The sequence below is a fragment of the Gavialis gangeticus genome, unplaced genomic scaffold (assembly GCF_001723915.1).
Source record: "Gavialis gangeticus isolate Ggan-Ray unplaced genomic scaffold, GavGan_comp1, whole genome shotgun sequence".
Classification (NCBI taxonomy): domain Eukaryota; kingdom Metazoa; phylum Chordata; order Crocodylia; family Gavialidae; genus Gavialis; species Gavialis gangeticus.
In genome coordinates this window covers 81,716,107-81,734,578 of record NW_017729025.1, presented here as the reverse complement: position 1 = coordinate 81,734,578, position 18,472 = coordinate 81,716,107, and the positions used below count along the sequence as shown (strand labels likewise).

Genomic DNA, 18,472 nt, shown 5'->3' with positions numbered 1-18,472 from the left:
CTACAGTTGGGCACCAGTGTCCACAGTTGGTGTTTCGATTGCCAGAGGAGCTGGGCACTCACAACTGCTACAGAAAGTCAGATGGAGTGATAAGTACCCAGCAACTGTGAAGATCAGTTCAGTTATTTAAATGCCTATAGAGGGGTTTAGTTGCCTAACTTTAGACATCTGCTTTGAAAATTTTGGCTCAACTAAATTGCCCACACCCACAGAGGGTGACAGTCAGGATGAATTTGAGGATCTTTTGACTCCCAGTCATGTTTTCAGATCAGTGTTACAAATTTCTTCCTTCCCATCTTACAATAAAACTGAGAATTAATGTTCTGCCTCCTTGCTTTTGGAGCCTCCCATGGCACTACAATATCTCTGTACTGGAGGTGATGGTAACCTTTATAAATGAAAATGTTGAGAGAGACACTATCACTTTCTTCTCAAAAGGAACTAATGATAAAAGAGGCATAGTTCACAAAAGTGTAATAAACATATGGTAATAGTATATTACAGTTCCGCCCCCATGCTTTCTGTTACTGGAAGAGCCTGTGATAACTCAACTGTACTCCATTTTACAATGTTTCATTGTCAGAGCTGCAGAGAGACACAAGGCAGAATAAGTTTGACTGCAGCAATCAATGTCCCTTTGGACACTTTGTCATGACCTTACTCATCTATGCTCCAAGAACCTTTTAGTGCCCTTCTTCACTAGGCTGGGTGCTTGCCTCAGGTTGATTTTTTTCCCCCACTTTGGAAAACTCTAGGCAAAACACTGCAACCTTTTCATTTTTCACATGTAGAAATATCTTATTTTTTTTGGTAGCAAAGTGTCTCCAAAGCTCCTACCCTTACGAAACATATACAAGTCTCACCCCAAACCATACACTTTCCCCTAGCCTCATTTCAGAGTTTCTAAAAAACAAACAACAACAACAACAAAATCAACCTCCAGCAGACACGCAGTATGAAAATTTTCAGCCCAAATAGCTACCATTTGTCACCTGCAAATAACTGAAAAGAAAGTTTTATAATGGGAAATATTGGACAACCTGAATTATAGGTGATGCTACCAGTGGCAGCCTTTTATTGATTTATAATTGTGCTTAGCCTTTACCAGAACAATTCCATGTTTCAGAATCCAAATACTGTACATGGAATTTGCATTTCATGCAAGATTTTTCTGTTTGCTGCTATCTAAACTACCAATGTTTTCACAAGATCAGAATTTCCCATGAAATGGAAAATCTGTTTTCCAACCTGCTCTAGGTACAAGGTACAAATGGTCAGTATTAACTTCATGTTAACAGTGTTTCTGGGCCGTGAATTTATCTGCAGAGTAAGTCACTAGGCACTGCAAATTTCCCTTTACTTTCCCATCAATGCCTGGAGTCTAGCCAAGGGACCTCAAGGTTCATCTAGTTCAGCCCCTGCTCAGATGCAGGATTCACTGTTTATAAATGATTCAGCCTCTTCTTGAAAACCTTCAATGAAGGAAGTTCTACAGTTTCTTTAGGCAGCTGATTCCATTGGACCTAGTTCATTTCAGTTTTTCTGGTTCTATAGAGTCCTTCATCTCTGATCCAAGAGTGTCACAGGTTGCCAATTATAGTGACACGTTATTCTGTGAGCTTGTGGCAGTTCACAAAAAACTAGACTGAGACACGCTGGTTGTGTCTACACAAGTTGCTTTACTGCACATTAGACTAATCTAATGTGCAGTAAAGCATCACCCTTTACACATGCGCAGCAATTACTGTGCCATAGATTAGTCTAATGCACCATTTTCTAGTACCTGTAGATACAAGTACTAAAAATTGGTGCATTAAAGTAATGCGCTGAAGCTCAGGTGTAGATGCTGTCTGGGACCAATTGTTCCTGGTCAGCCTAGGCAGCAGAAGGCCACAGGGGGGCAGGGAGAGCTGTCCTGGCTTAGTGGGAGCCTGCCTCCCAGCCACATGGAGATCAGGACCCATCCTGATCTCCATGGGGCAGAGAGAGCTGTCCCAGCTGCTAGACAGCTGCCTCCCAGGCACATGGAGATTGGCTGGGAGGCAGCTGCCGAGCAGCCGGGACAGTCTTCATGCCCCGTGAAGATCTAGGCAGGTCCTGATCTCTGTGTGGCTGGGAGGCAGCTGCCTGGCAGCCGGGTCAGCTCTCCCCCACTTGTGGAGATCAGGACCAACCCCCCCGCCTGCTGCCGTCTTGGGGCTAGCACCCAGGGGAGCCTGGAGTTCCCTCTGGCTGCTGCAGGAGGGCAGAGCAGGACAGGACCAGCCCTAGACTGAACTGCTCCCACCAGGAGCAAATTTGCTCCCAACAGGCACACGTTCAGATATGTGCAGGGACACAGTTTGATGTGCCTGAATTGTCTGTGCAGAAAATTCAGGTGCATTCATTACATGTGTAGCCATGTCCACTGACTCCTTCCTTGTAGGCTACCAAATAGCAATTGTGGGATCGTTCTCTATCATGTAGAGCCTCAGTTAGTTCATGACATTGATAAGGTTTTAATCTGTCACTGTTTAAGTCTAAGATCAGATCTCTGGAAGGGTGAGGAAGGGCACTAGGAGGCTTGTGGAGCATATCCGAGTAAAAGGATACTGTGTCTGAAGGGGGCACAGGTTCCCTGACACCTGTAATTAGAGTTATTGTTTTGCATTTCCTTATTCATTCTTGCAATATGTCCCTGTAAAAATGTAACATGGTGAGGAATATCACAGACCTTTAAACCCCCTTCTAATAAAAAAAATGGCAAAGCAAACTGCAATGTTATTCTGTTACTGTATGTTTACTACACTGCAATAGTCTTTGCCTCTTATCTTTAGTTCCTTTTTGTAAGCAGGTGCTAACAATATACTTTCCTCAGTAAAGAATGTTGCCCCCCAGCATTAATGTCTCTTAGTGACACAAAAGAGTTTAGAAAGCAAGAGAGGAAAAATTATAAGAAGCATAACATTTTTGTTGCACAATTTTTTCATGATAATGCATTTTAAGAGCCCCTTGCTGAAATGACTTTAAGTTTGTATCTTTAACCCTACTCTGAATCTCTAGGAGATATTGCCTTTTTCAAGATAGTTGGAGTAAACATGTTGATTTTAAAACACTTACAAATGTAGCTGTTTAGTTAGTAAATTAGTCTCCATATTAACTACAGTGGTGTTACCACTATAATTACAATGAATTCTTCCTGTAGTTCTCTCAGGATAATTCTTTTCATCAGTGCTGAGTTCTCTTCTATAAATAAAGAGCACATACACTGTTTTGGCATGAGCTGAACTCTTTAGGAATTGTGTTAGACTAAAGATATAGTGCATCTTGACACTAAGAGGGTCTATATTTTACATATGGTAAGTCCTGTGGAACTGTATATAAGTATGCATATATACATGCATCTGTAGGAAAACTGTCATTTAAAACCTTCTCCTTCCATTCTCCCACCCCCTGAGCTGGCTTGTATTAAATATTAACAAACTTTCACCAATGGTTCCCTTGGCCTCCTTTTAACAACAGATGTTATTACAACAACTTCTCTCCCTCCCCCGTTGCTTTTGTCCACACCACCAAATGTGAAACCTCAGAATCTTTTTCCGGTAACTCTGCCTTCACTGCCTCGCTGCTGCTTGTGCTGTGCAGTTTCTCCTCATCTTTCTCACTCTGTCACCGGGACTGTTGATGCTGCCTACCTGTGTTAGCCACTGCAGGCAACTTGCACTACTGCTCACCAATCACCACAGAATTATCTTACAGGGCAGAGTGAAGAAGAAAAGGAGACAAGAGAGAGAGCTCTCACTGTGAGAGTAGAAGACAGAAGAAGAGGGAGTAAGAGGAGTGGTAAGGATGGCCAATGAGTCCAGCACACTGCCACGAGTCACCTTTCAGACTCCAGAGAAGCCCGAGGAGGAATCCTCCCACAGGAAACTAGGCAAGCTAACTGTGAAGTACAACCGCAAGGACCTTCAGCGATGGCGAGACTTGGAGGAATGGATCGATGCCCAGTTGCAGGAGCTGTATCAGTACCAGGTGGGGAACTGGGGTGAATTAGACTTAAGTGTAGGGGTCGTAGGCCGGGTGTGCCATGACATGTTTTTTTTAATTTATGGGAGTAGTGTAGTACATAGTGACTACCAAGGGTGACTTCATTCTTTGTTGAGTATCCCACTGCCACACTGCTAGCACTTGCTCTCTTTAAGTTTGTCTTGTCATCACTGCAATGACTGTAGCTATTGTAGACATATCTGAGACACCTTTAAAGTAGCCAGTTCCGCTGCTACTTGCATTATAGGTCTGGCAGCCTGGAGCTCAGCAAAACCCTCCCAAGAAACTGGATAAACACTCTGGCAATTAGCTCATGCTGAGCTTAGGCTGCTGCAGCTGGAATGCTATCAGCACCTGAGCCAGTTACTTTAAAAGTAGCTCCAGTATATTTAAGTAGGCTACAGTTACAACAGGTAGACATACCCTTAGTGCTACTGCAGTGTTAAGGATCACACTCTGGGTAACACCATATCTACCAGCAGAGAACAGTGGTATAGAGAAAGGAAGAGAGAAATGGGGGGCTCAGCCAGTGTGTGTACAGATTGTGTTTCCATCCCTATAGACATGAAGCTTTCTTCCTCAGGCCAATGTTTTCAGCAGCAATTATGTTATTGGGTGAGAGTGCATGTGGGCAATTCTTGCTGTCCATATTTGAGTTGGCAAAAGCAAGTAAAGGTTTGAGAGTCCCTAAACATATGCCTGTATCAATATTAATCTTTTTTTTTTAACCACTTTATACCAGGAGTTTTTTACTGCTTTTGTATGAAACATTCCAGAGCTGGCTAAACACTAAAACATTCATCTGACAATGTTGCTACCTTTAATATTTTGCACTTACATAGCACCACCACAGAGAGCCTACGTAGTATTTTCCCCTTTTCGGGATGCTGAGACATGGAGTCATTATGGAATTTGCCTGGGGTCACACAACAAGACCTGATAAAAAACCTACTGAAATTACAAGGTTCAATTAATTTTGTATCAGGCTCCAGGAAAAGCAGAAGCAGCAGTAGAGCCCAAATCCCCTGACCATCCTATCTATCATGGCAGCTACCTTCAGCAGAATTGGAAATGGGTCTAACAGTTTGTATAAAATAAGATGCCCATCTTCATCCAGAAGCTGATTAAACATTTACTAGTAGATCTCTCCAAAAGTTTGGTTAACTTCCATTTTGAACATCTGTGATTTCAGATTTTAACTAGTATTGGAAAAGGATATCCAATGCCCCTGGAAAGGCTGTTGTTACATAATTTTTTGTACCAGGAGCTGCAAAATGAACACTGTGAACTCTTCAGAAATGTATCCAAACTTTTGGGTCCTCCATTGCTTTGTACATTTTTCTGAACCTTTATTAACTTGTGGGCTCATTTCCCATTCTTTATGTATTAAATCTAATTTCTCTTTGCATATATTCATTTCTTATTTTATTTTATAAATTTATGCCCATCCTACGTGCCAGGCAGTTTATAATACATTAACAAAGACAATACCAGGTACAGTCTCCAGACTGCCCCAATACTTGAAAAGAGATAACAGTTCAGTTATATTTTGCACCATCAACAAGTGGCAATGGAATTAAAATGTATAGAACAAAGAAACTATGTTGTCACTTTGTTTTATGCTACATCTGGCACTTCTGAGCAAGAATATCTGGTTTCCTGAATTATTATTACCTTTTTTTTTATTAAGTAGTGTTTTAATCTTCCTGAAATTCAGAAAACTACTGTATTAGCTAGGTTAGATCTATGGTGCTCAACCTTTTGGCCCCACAGGCAGGATGAGTGATGCAGGACTGGTCTACAAGTTGGATCAACCAGGTCAGAACTCAGATCAGACCCCATTTGTCTGGATCCCACCTCATGCTGCCCCACCCCACACACCGAATCTAGCATGCAGGGCAAATGCTGTCCACCCATAAGGCTCCCACAGGTCCAGAACTTTGGCAGTAGGGGAACACCAGTTAATGCTGCCCCCACTCTCCTGACACTAGATTTTCAGACTCATAGGGAGCTCTGCAAACTTGGTTTCACAAGCTGGATCTGGTTTAGCAGGCAGGGACTGAGCACCCCTGTGCTAGATGGTTCCTTCATGTCTTAGTCTTTTTGTATATGTTAATCTATTCTTTCATTTTATAAATAATACTAATTGGTGCTCATTCCATGCTCCATTACCCAAACAATAGCAGATAGAGTCTCTAGATAGTTTTAAACAGACTGCCCCAGATTACCCATTGATAGAAGTGTCACAAGGTCCAGAATTGTGAATCAATAAAAAAATACATATTTTTATGTTAATTTAGTGTTTATTCAAGGTGTCAGACTGACCATCCCCATAAATGAAGACTTTATACATGCAACAGGTACAGCAGCAGTGCTAGTTTCCCTTTCATTGTGTTCGAACTTGGATTTGATGAGACCTTTTAAGGGGTGATAGGTTTGTTCAGTTGGCCTTTGGCTTCTCTGCTCAGGCTGTCAACAAGAATAATGATTTTGATGATAAATTGTTGAATGTAGGAACTGGACTGGGACCAAAAGACATTGAATGCTAGCCCCTTTTGGTTTTGACTCACTACCAGTCTGAGCTGGAAGTAACCCAGCAGCATAACAGTGAAAGGCTCTGTGGTCCATTAGTCTTTTAGTCCCTCAAAGCTTTTAGTCCCTCAAAGCTGGCCCTGCTGCTCCCAGGACTTTCTCTGTTCTGTTTTCATTTGCCAGAGATGTGCTGATTTGGTACCATTTTTTTTTACTTGGCTTGAAGACGACAAGCTGGCTGTTTTTTGGCTTCATCTTATCTTTTAAAATTACAATAAAACCCACCTATGTGGTTTTACTTTTTTTGGTTTAATCCATAATATTTTGCAGCTAAAGACCCACAGTTCCAGGCTAGTGTGCCAATTCTCTTGTGAAAAACATGTAAATTGTGTCCCTCTATTAGTTCAATAGAAATCACAGTGTAGAGCAGGCCCCAGAACCAAGATGTCACTGCATTCTTGTGACAAGACTAATTACATTTGATAGGGAGCAATGAAAAGGATCCCATTTCCACTTTCCAGCCTAAAGACTACAGACCCTTATGGTATTTACACCTGCAGAACTGCCAAAAGATGAAGCTGTCTGTGGGGCTGACCGTGTCCTGCTGTGAGGGAGTTCACAATGACAGAGATCTGGATGATAGAGCACTCCCAAGTTGAGGCTCACAAAGCTAAAAGGAAGTGGCAGGAGAGAGTTCTGAGAAAGTTAGCAAGGACAATTACTACTCCTTTAAGAGTGAAACTTATGTTGTTCACAGAAGCTAGTAAAATTAAAAATATCTATTTAAAAATTGTACAGCAGGTGATGGTGATTTAGGGGTAGGTTTTGATTACTCTTTTCTAAGGACAGGGTATGCTTCCCTTTGTGAGACTTGCCCCCTTCCAGACCTGCAAATGAACGTTTTTAAGGAGCCACAAAGGCAACAAGTCAAGTCTTTTTTTCCATCTCTGATCTCCTGAGTCTGTATTCCCTAATCAGGCTCTGTTTTTATATTTCCTAATAAACATCATGGCTGGGATGATCTAGTAGGAGATGGTCCTATTTTGAGCAGGAGGTTGGACTAGATGACCTCCTGAGGTCCCTTTGAACCCTCATTTTTTATGATTCTATGATAGCTGTCTCAAGGGCATAGATTTAGAGTCCATCTTTCTTTCCTTATTACAGAATCCCAGAGGGACCAAGAAAATGAGAAAATACAGCATTTTTAAACCTGCAGTCCGTAGATTATAGTTATAGATACAGTCAATCTTTCCTTCCTTATTGCAAAGTCCCAGCGGGAACAAGGACATCAGAAAATGCAGCATCTCTGTTCATGGAGTGAGTTGCCTGTGACACGTGCTTGTTCTGCTGGCTCCTCTCCTTCATAAGAAATTCTTCCATATTCAGACAGGCATTTCAGCATTCATATCCTTAGACCAAGCATCCAGATTTCCTCCTGCAGTGAACCCAGACACATTGGGAAGTGACATAACCAGTACGTGCAGGTTTTAAAGCCTGTTGAAAGGGTACAGAACAGTTTGTAGTGGATATGTTACTTGTAGAATGTCTTAACATATTTTTTTTAATAAGGAAGAAGTGATTCTAGATTTTTCTTCAGTGAAAAGGGGTGTCTACTGGGCTGCCTAACTCTGCTCCCTGGATCGTAGAAGGACTGTTTAATTGTCCTCAGTAGTCTCCTCTTCATTAGTGCAATTGGCAGCAATTCCACAGCTTCCACTGGCAGCTTGTTCTGTTGCCTTGACTATTTTCTTACCATAATTACATTTTTAATGCATTGCAGAAGTTTAACTATCAGGTTTAAAATACCCAGGATTCCGAGAAATCACAAATTTAAATCCTAGCAGGGTAAATTCAAATGTTCCTCCTGATCTGAACAAATTAAATGCCACAGCATTTGTTGGGCTTGGGCATTTCAAAAGAGAACTTAAGTAGGGAGATTCTGTGTCAATTTGTATTGATGTGGGTCTTCTGAGACCCAGTTTCCTTGAGCCTGTGGTAGGGGCTGACTGTTGTGCATTCACATAGTATTGGTAGGTGTGCTACTAGCAGGTAAAGAGAAGTCATTATTCCCCTCTATTCAGCACTGGTGAGACCACATCTGGAGTACTGTGTTCAGTTTTGGGGCCCCCCACTACAGAAAGGATGTGGACAAATTGGAGAGAGTTCAGCAGAGGGCAACAAAAATGGTGAGGGGGCTGGGGCACATGACGTATGAGGAGAGGCACAGGCAACTGGTAGGGGAGGCATGGGGGGTCACATGCCCCTCCCCCCTGAGATTGGTCCCTGAAAGTGCTGGAGGGCCCATTAATGGACCCCAGCTCGGCACCACTCAGGACAGGGCCAGGCGCAGAGCGGATCCCCACCAGCCTGATTACATGGCCAGGGACCATGCTCTGCTTCTCTACCCAGCCCCGCCCTCCCTCAGTGCACTGGAGCCCAGAGCATCAGAGAGTGCTTCGGCCAACTGAAGCATTGCCCTGCCTCCCTCGCCCGCGTGGCCCCTCCCTCCCTCTTCCTACCTGTAAAGAGCGTGCTCCAGTCCCCCAGCAGAGGTGCTGATCCTGCTCCTGGAAGAAAGGTATGTCTGGGGCTCTTGCTGGGGTTGGGGGAGGGGATAGTGGTGTGCTGTGCCCCACCCCCAGACTCAGCCAACACCAGTTGCCCATGAGGAGAGACTGAGGAAACTGGGCTTATTTAGTCTAGAGAAGAGAAGCCTAAGAGGAGATTTAATAGCAGCCTTCAAGTACCTGAAGGGGGGTTCAAAAGAGGATGAAGCTAGACTGTTCTCAGTGGTGGCAGATGACAGAACAAGGAGCAACAGTCTCAAGTTGCTGCAAGGGAAGTGTAGATTAGATATTAAGAAGAATTTTCTCACCAGGAGGATAATGTAAAACACTGAAACAGGTTATCCAGAGAGGTGGTAGAATTTCCATCCTTGGGAGGTTTTTAAGACTTGGCTAGACAAAGGTTTGGCTGGGATGATGTAGTTGGGGATGGTCCTGCTTTGAGCAGGGGATTGGACTAGAGACCTCCTGAGGTCACTTCCAACTCTATGATTCTATGAATCTTTCCCACTGCAACTGCACTATCTCTTGGGAAGGTTCCTATCACAATGGCACACATTTCCTTGGGCAGAAGTGTCAGGTTTAGGGGTAGGACTGTTCAACTGACTGGTAGGACTTTGCTGTGCCAGTAGGAGCAGGGAGGTGTTACCTATGCAAAGGGGCATTGTGCATGTTCATAGGTATTGCTCCAATTAGTGCCAGAGATGAATCACAACTCTGGTTCTAAACACCACTGACATTTTGAGAAAAGTAATTTCTTGACGCATTGTTTGGGGCCTGTGTTCATCTTGAACTGGAATCCTTTAAGACTTACTTGAATGGTTGCAAACTGAAGAGTATTTATTATGTATTTCTGTTCTAGCTGCAGGAGGAGGCAGAAGCAGCCATCCCTGAACCAGAAATTGACATTGAAGATCTTCTGGAGGTCCCTAATGATGAACAGAAGTCAAAGCTCCAGGTCAGATAAAGATACCCCACTTCCTAGCTATAGTAAACATGGGAGCTAAGGCCGTGGCTACACTAGAAAATTGATCCATTGATGGAAATGTGGGTCAGTAACAGCCTGCTTGGAAATGATACTGATAGAAGTTTAACAGCTCATGTAGATGATATGAAACCATCAGCTTCACTTCTGTGACTGTAATCAAGGGCAGCTCTGCATTTGAATTTTGCCACTATAGAAAAGATTATAGTTAAACCAGTGGATCCCAATTTATGGCTGCAGTTATCAGAATAAAGCATGATAAATCAAACTATGTGTAGAGCAACTCAGAGACTTGCCTTTTCTGCACCCAAATTACCATTTCTTTATTCTAACCCCCCTCAATCATATTGCCCAATAGGTTTGAAAAAAGTTTTTGCCCTCTTTTCATTTATTCAAGATTAACTGCTAACTACCATGGTCTGCTACAAAAGTGCTACGCTTGCTAGCACAATGACCGAAAGAGACTTGGGGGTCCTGATTGACCACAAGATGAATATGAGTCACCAATGCAAGGCTGTGGCTGGCAAAGCAAACCAAACTGTGGCATGCATCTACTGATGCATCTCAAGCAAAATCAGGGACGTCATCCTCCCTTTTTACTTGGCCTTGGTGAGGCGACAGTTGGAGTACTGTGTCCAGTTTTCGGCCCCCCACTTCAAGAGGGATGTGGAAAAGCTTGAGAGAGTCCAAAAGAGAGCCACTTGTATGATCCAACGCCTGGACGGAAGGCCGTACAAGGAGAGGCTGAGGGACTTGGGCCTCTTCAGGCTGGAAAAGAGAAGGCTCAGGGGGGACTTGGTAGCAGCCTACAATTATATAAGAGGGGTACATCAGGACCTGGGAAAACAGCTGTTAACCAGAGCTCCCCAAGGGATAACAAGGTCTAACAGCCATAAACTCCAGGAAGGCCGATTTAGATTAGATATAAGAAAAAAGTTCTTTACGGTGCCAGTGTCCAGGGTCTGGAACAGACTCCCTCAGGGGTGGTGCAAGCACCTACTCTGGACTCTTTCAAAAAAACATCTGGATATTTTTCTTGCTGGGATTACTTGATCTCAGCTGACTTCCTGCCTATGGCAAGGGGGCTGGACTCTATGATCTCACAGGATCCCTTCCAGCACCTTATGTCTATAAAATCTATACCCCCCTGTAGACAGAACTGAAATGTCCTATTGACATGGACTATGCACCTTTTATTTTTTTAGGTATATAGATTGATAATTTTCTTGTTCAGGATAATTGACCTAATTATTCATTAAGGATGGGTGAATTACTGTAGCTCAGATAAATTAAGTAGGAACTCAGCCTTTCACCCAAAGTCTGGACTGGACCTGTTATGAGGTCAGACAAACATTGTTACCTGTCAGTGCAGTTGTTTTCTAGGGCTGTGTGAGGCTTCGGACAGAGCTTCAGATCTGGAGAAGCTTTGGACACTTCGGGGTCCAAAGAAGCACATCCGGGTTTGGAGCTTCCAAAGCGCTTCAGAGTTGCCTCGGAGATCCAGCCATAGGGTATAATGGGGAAACAATAAAATATCTATAACTTTGGGGGGGGGGGGTTGTCCAATTTGGATGAAATTTTCAGATGTGGTAGACTCTACAGAGAGCATGAAGCTTGCCATGTTTCAAGAAGATTGGTGCAGGGGTTTGGGGGGAACTGCACCCCAAATTCTTGAAAGCAAAACTCCTGTCACGTCTATGTGTTACAACACAGGGTGTTCAAAACTGCAGGGGTGGTAGGTCTTACTCAGGCCACAAAGCCTGCCAAGTTTCAAGAAGATCGGTGCCAGCTGTCGAGGAAATCAGTGCAGGAGGGTCTGGGGTCCTGCACCCCTAGCTGCTGACAGGCAAGACTTGTGACATGGGTGCTTGTGGGACTGACTGTGTCTGTCTTGGGGCATGGGAGACACTACTGCAGGCCTGGCTGCTAAGCTAGTGTTACCAGTTACCAATCAATCATGATTCACTCACCTGCTCAATACACAGGACCTAGCTAATGTAGCCAGTTAATTGCCATCAATTAGCACCTACAAGACCAGACTAAGGAGAGGAAAGAATCAATACAGAAAATCAACTGCCCCAAGACAATCAACTGCCCCCAGAACCCCCCTACACTGATCTCCTCAACAGCTGGCAGGCTTCGTGGCCACAGCAGAGGCCACCATCCCTGCAGCTGTCACCTCACTGCGCCTTAACACACACAGTGTCACCCACGTCACAAGTTTTGCTTGTCTGCAGCTTGAGGTGAAGTTCCCCCTCAAACCCCTGTGCTGATCGTCTTGAAACTTGGCAGGCTTTGTGGCCTCAGTAAGAGCTACCACCCCTGCCGTTTTGACCCCCCTGTGGTGTAACACACAGCCGTGACATGAGTTTGGCTTTCAAGAATTTGGGGTACAGTTCCCCCCAAACCCCTGCATGGATCTTCTTAAAACTTGGCAGATTTCATGCTCTCAGCAGAGGCTACCATACCTGAAAGTTTAATCCAAAGTGGACAAAAAACAACAAAGTTATAGATATTTCATTGATTCCCCCATTATACCCTATGGCTGGATCTCCGAGGCGGAGCCACTTCAGCCAGATCGAAGCGGAAACCCAGTCCAGAGATCTGGATTGGGTCACTGCCATCTGAAGCGACTGGATCCGAAGCCAGATCAGATCACTGCTGACTCGCACAGGCCTATTGTTTTCATTCTCCCACATGCCTATCCTAGTTGTATTGTATGTATAACTCCATTTTTTTCCTCCCCTACAAAAAATGTAGTAGCTGTCCTTGGAGTATTTCTGGTTCTAGCAAATGCATGAAGCAGCTGAAATCACATGGAGATGTAATTTCTTACGAGGTTTCCAGCCCTGTTTTGCAGATTCGGTATCCTGGGCAAAGCCTTCAAAGTCTTAAGCATTTATCCAGAACGAACATCAGAAAACATCAACATTAGGTTAGACATCAGAAGGTGCTATTTCACGGTCAGGGCGGCTAGGGTCTGGAACCAACTTCCAAGGGAGGTGGTGCAGGCTCCTACCCTGGGGGCTTTTAAGAAGAGGTTACAGGAACACCTTGCTGGGGTCGTTTAACCCCAGTACTCTTTCCTGCCATGGCAGGGGGTCAGACTAGATGATTTTCTCAGGTCCCTTCCGACTCTAGAAACTATGAAACTTCACAGTATTACTTAGCTGTTACAGATCCTGACTTAAAGCAGAGCTGTCCAACTTCCAGGCAGCCAGGGACCTTGTGGGCTGTAGTCCTCAGGGATTGCAGGTGGCATGGACTGCAGACCTGAGAGCCCATAGGTGGTCACCCTTGGGCTCTGGCCCATTGCATGGACAGCCCAGCAAACCTTTTCCCCATCCCAGCCCATGTGTACAGCTCAATCATATAGGCAAGGCCCCCCCACTGTATATACAGCATCCCCGACCACACGCATTGCTCACCGGCAGCGTGAGCAGCCTGACTCCTGTCTTTGTTTCATGCAACACAAACAACACAGTTAACTCATGTGCAGCTTGGACACACCAGCTCCATCCCACTGCAGTGCCCCACCACCACCAAGAGAAGAAGCAGGAAGCAGAAGCCAGAAGAGGCAGGAGCAAGAACAAGGGGGGTAGTGGTGGTTGGGTGAGAGCCTCGGGGCTGCATTCTAACCCTCTGAGGGTTTCATGCAAGCCTGCAGGCCACCAGTTGGACAGCCCTGACTTAAAAGTATACTGAAGTTAATGGAAGACCCATACTGATTTCAATGGGGCCTTGGTTTTGGCCCATGCCTTGTTCTCCACATGCAACTCTCAAAGAGAAAATATCACAACCAGGGATCCTGGTTTTCTCTGTTTAAAAATAGCAAATTCTCTGATAAAACCCACAACATTCTCTGAATAAAGCCTCCAAAATCCACATTTTCCCATTATTAAAATGAAACACGATTATATATATAGGTATCAGTTGAACAGATATATTTACAATTTTAAAGCAATTTGGGAGCCTACCAGTGCCTCAATCGCTGTAATAAAATGAATTCTAAATACCCATACATTTTGGTGTTTGCTTCTGGGTTTCTTATCATGGAAAATCACAGCTTCTCCTGCCCCCTTCATGCACCAGGATGGGGGGTCCAGCTGCGGCTGACCTCCCTACAACTGCTTTTTGGTGCTCAGCAGCTCTGATATGCCAGTGCCCTCCCCATGCCATTGACCCTCACTCCCCAAACATAGTCCCCCCCCACCCCTGCTGGTGCCCCTCACTCACTCCCTGCCCCCTCAGCCCTGTCGCAGGGGCCCCCAGCTGTGAGAACTATGGGGCCAGGGACCGGGGCTGCAGCCTTCTGCTCCTTGCAGCAGTGTCCAAGCCCTGGCTGCTGCCTTCAGGAGGCAGTGGCTCCTGCAGTGGAGTGGAGTGCAGAGCCTGGCTCCCCCTCCCCATGGGCAGCATAACCAGAGTGTAGTCCGTGGGGGGGTAGGTGTGGGCTGCTCACTGTAGGCTTTGGGCTCCCTTCCCTGATGCCCTCCTCCTGGGGTCTCCATGGTCCAGTGGCCAGAACCTGGCTCAGCAGAGCAGAGTGGGGCTGGGAAGCTTGTTGCTGCTGCTGAGTCTCCCACGCTGCCATAGCTAGAAGCCCCCTGCCCGCCCAGCAGTGGCAAGGGGCACAACTCCGCACTGCTACCCCTGCTGCTGCCACCTCACTATGGCAGTGCGGGACTTATGGCAATTACAACAAGCTTCCCTGCGCAGCCCCACTCTGCTCTGCTGCACTGCATCCTGCCCACTGAGGTGTGGAGGCCCTGGAAGAAGGGTAACAGGGCAAAGAGCCTGAGCCTGCAGTGGGCAGCCCGCACCTGCCCCTGCTCAGATCTGGGTGGTACGTGCCCCCCATATTCCCCCAGAAGTGCTCACAGTGGCAGAGAGCCACCCCCCACCCCCGCCCCTGCTACCCCCTGGATGAGCTGCCCGCAGCTCAGTCCCACTCCCTGCCCAGGCCCTGTGGCCATGCATTCCAGCACCGGGCCCCAAGCCCCATGCATCACCTGGCTGGGCAGGAGCCCCAGCCCTGCCCAACTCACTCCCACTCTTACTGTAGGGACCTCGATTCCTGCTCCCCCAACTTACCTGTGGGAGATGCTCTCCAGGCTGTCTGATGGCCATGTGCATGTGTATGTACGCACATGGCCCCCCCTGCCTAACCACCCTCCTTCCACTCCCTCTGCCCCCCCCCCGGCCCCTTGCAAGCTGGAGCTCTGCCAGCCTGCAAGGGGAAACCCACATTTCCCACATTTTTCTCCTTAAAATGTGAAAATCCAGGTTTTTGTCCTTAAAATGAGAAAATCCAGGTTTTACCATGTTTTTCCATGGTAAATGGAAAACCCGGATCCATGATCATGACTAAAAATCATCCTTGGAAGCAGAATATCTATACATCATACAATGTCTACAGTTATATTTGTCTGTCAGAGGTCCTTCATGGTGAATTAAAATTGGTACTGCTAAACTGATCTAGCACTGTGGAAGAGGTATTATAATGGGCTATAAATGGTAAATGATTTGGCATTGGGATTTTCTGCATAATGCAGCAAGCAGTGCAGACCAATACTAACATGTGTGACATTGCATTTTGTCTACGATCACACTGCTAAAACATCCATGTACTCAGTAGCATGCTATATACATCTCCTTTTTTCCAGCTTAGGAAGTGCAAAAAGTCAAACTCTGAAAGAATTAAAATGAATTTCTCTTTGCTTTTCAGGAAATTCTTCATGAGTGTTCGCGACCTACAGAGGTGAGTGAAGCATTACCTTCTGTGAGGCTTTTGAGATTGCCACAGAGAAGTACAGCACTGCCTACCCACCCATGTCAAACCCAGACAGGAGACAGTGGAGCCATCCTGAAAGCACTCTCCAAACCTGCCACTGTTCTCAAACCCGTCAGAGATAGAAAGCACTGTAAAAGTGGTCTAAACATGCCCAATGTTTGTGTCTACTTTCACTATACTGTGCTGTGGGTATGTAGCTTGACTCCATAGCCTTAAGTAGGCTGTTGCTGCAGGTTTTGGCAGCATAAGATATCACATTTGTTCAGTTTTGGGGCTGGGGGGGTGTTAATACTTCATTCCATCTCTTTATAAAAGCAAATATCACCATGTATGCATAATACTAAGTGGCTGATTTCAGATGTGTGTTTCTTATGGAATTCTAAGGTCTTGTTTCCTAGTTATAGGCACAGGAGACACCAGAAGCTCAAATGATCTTTGGAAGAATAGACTACAGTAGGTCACAAATTGGCCATATGATGTTCGTACCTCATAATTATATTTGGCTACATAGTGTACATGCATAACAGGAGAGTTTCCTTCCTCCATGTGTTCTTTAGCACTTCTCTACAACCCTCCTCACTGCCTTTGATCATTTTGTCCCATCATCATTCATTTCCATTGTATCCTGCATTGTCATTGTAAATGGCTGAAGGAAGATTCCCCATGGACAAAGGTGTGTTGGTGAATGATTCACATGGACATTTGACTAGATCAAATCAAGCACATTTGAGTTGCAGAAACCTGCCTAGAATACTGCTCACTCCAGTTTGACAGACAGCAGCTGTAGTGAAGTTGACTCTGGAGTCCCATCTGTAAATCATAGGCAAGAGCACAAGGCTAACTGTGACTGCGTGGGTAACCAGGAGTTGATATTACTCACTATCATAATCTGTTTACAGGCTGAAAGGCTGCAGCTTGCTAACAGCTACCTGGACTAGAGCAGTATTTTAGGACTAGATGTTATGCTTGTCCAGGGCATTCACTAATAAATAACTCCAGCTACAAGTGTGGGAAAGAGGGCTGCCAAACTGGCAGGCACAGAATATATTGTAAACATAAAGTAAAACTATATGTGCATTGACATTAGCAGATTCAACAGAAAGTAATCTAAAATTCACATGTGTGGATTCAACACATCCACATAGCTCACACTAGATACTGAAGTATGTGTAAATATCCAGCCACAGGTTCCTCACGATCACATGCCTGGAATCCCTATGTAGAAAGCAGACAGAATCACAGCAAATACATGGGGAAGGTGCTGATGCAGAAGGTATGGTTCTGAGAATTTACCCTGGAACATGCAATGATGGAGTCAGAGCAGCTCTCACTACCTATGAAGTCAGGCTCCCAATCAAGCCTGCTATAAACAGAAGATCTGGCACTCTACCATGCTTAGATTGGCCTTTCCTAAGTGTAATGATCTTATTAGTGAACACTGTTGGAAAGGGAGTTCAGATCATCTGATTCTTTATGGTGATTCAGGTTGTTATGGGAATTTGTGCTACTGTTTACGGTGATAATCAGATGCCTCAGGTTTGAAGTTCTCAACAGTTCAGTAAAATTGAGGGGGGTTATCTCAATTGCTCATCCACCTAGTCACCTCACCTTCTGACCTCATTTCTCCTCATTCACTCACCAATGTCTTTAGGCCTCATTCTCTGCCAGCCATGTCCTCATAGAACTGAGCCAGTTACCATGGGTCACAATCTGAAATGTCCTATAATTTACTATCCATTGGCATGGCATATTAAACAAGCAAAATATATATATTTTAGCTTAGATCTTGAGCACAGCAAGAAGCGAGTGGGAAGTTGTAGTGGTAATAGGAGAGTCAGTGCAGAAGCACTGGACCCAGTAGGGACAGCTACACCTTCAGGTCATTAATGGGCAGCAGCAAATGAACTCCACCGAAAGGGGTGGACTGTATAGGAAGAGACAGGAGGTGAGACTGCTGTAAAGGAAGTCAGTGGAGAGGAGAGGCTAGGGATGAGAAGACACTGGGTGATACCTGCAGCCAAGGTTGGGAATTTTGACTAGTGTGTGCCAGTGTTTCTGCTAGGACCAAAACCCAGGGGCTTTTGGCAAGACGGTCTTGCCCCTCCACTCAGAGTTAGACATGTCTCCACATTTGGATTCAGGAAGGAATTTACTCCATGGTCAGACCGGTACACACTGGAGGTTTTGTCTTTCTCTATAGTGGGAACATGGCTCTCTTCTTTGGATCTCTCAAGTAGATTTTAACAATCCTTGTAGCAGCAGGTCAATGACCACCAATGTCCCCCCTGCTTTACCTTGGGCAAGTTAGGGTGCTACAGTTGTAGCTGTGAAACAGGATTGTGTAGTCTTAGTAATAGGTTAGATGAGGATTTATATGGGATGGTTTGTATAGAAATGATGATCCTCAGGCAGGGGATTGGACTAGATGACCTCCAAAGGTCCCTTCCAGCCCTAATTTTCTATGATTTTATGTGAAAGAAAATGGGTATCTTCCCCCCTGTACCTGTCCCTGCTCAGTTGTCAAAAAAATCGCACCTTCCGTTCTCCAAACAGACCGGGGGGGGGGGGGGG

General features: G+C 45.1%; 1 protein-coding gene across 2 annotated transcripts in view; it reads left to right on the top strand.

The window, feature by feature from the left end:
* Positions 1 to 2,286: 2,286 nt before the first annotated feature.
* PPP1R14D (protein phosphatase 1 regulatory inhibitor subunit 14D) overlaps positions 2,287 to 18,472 on the top strand; it is a 17,458-nt gene continuing 1,272 nt past the window's right edge. The window contains exons 1-3 of one of the 2 annotated variants that reach the window (XM_019519020.1): positions 2,287 to 4,011; positions 9,991 to 10,080; positions 15,836 to 15,868. In XM_019519020.1, the coding sequence (XP_019374565.1) occupies positions 3,829 to 4,011; positions 9,991 to 10,080; positions 15,836 to 15,868 (306 nt within the window). In that variant the 5' untranslated portion in view covers positions 2,287 to 3,828. Of the gene's footprint in view, positions 4,012 to 9,984; positions 10,081 to 15,835; positions 15,869 to 18,472 lie in introns of both variants that reach the window. The other variant, XM_019519019.1, reaches the window with a different exon arrangement.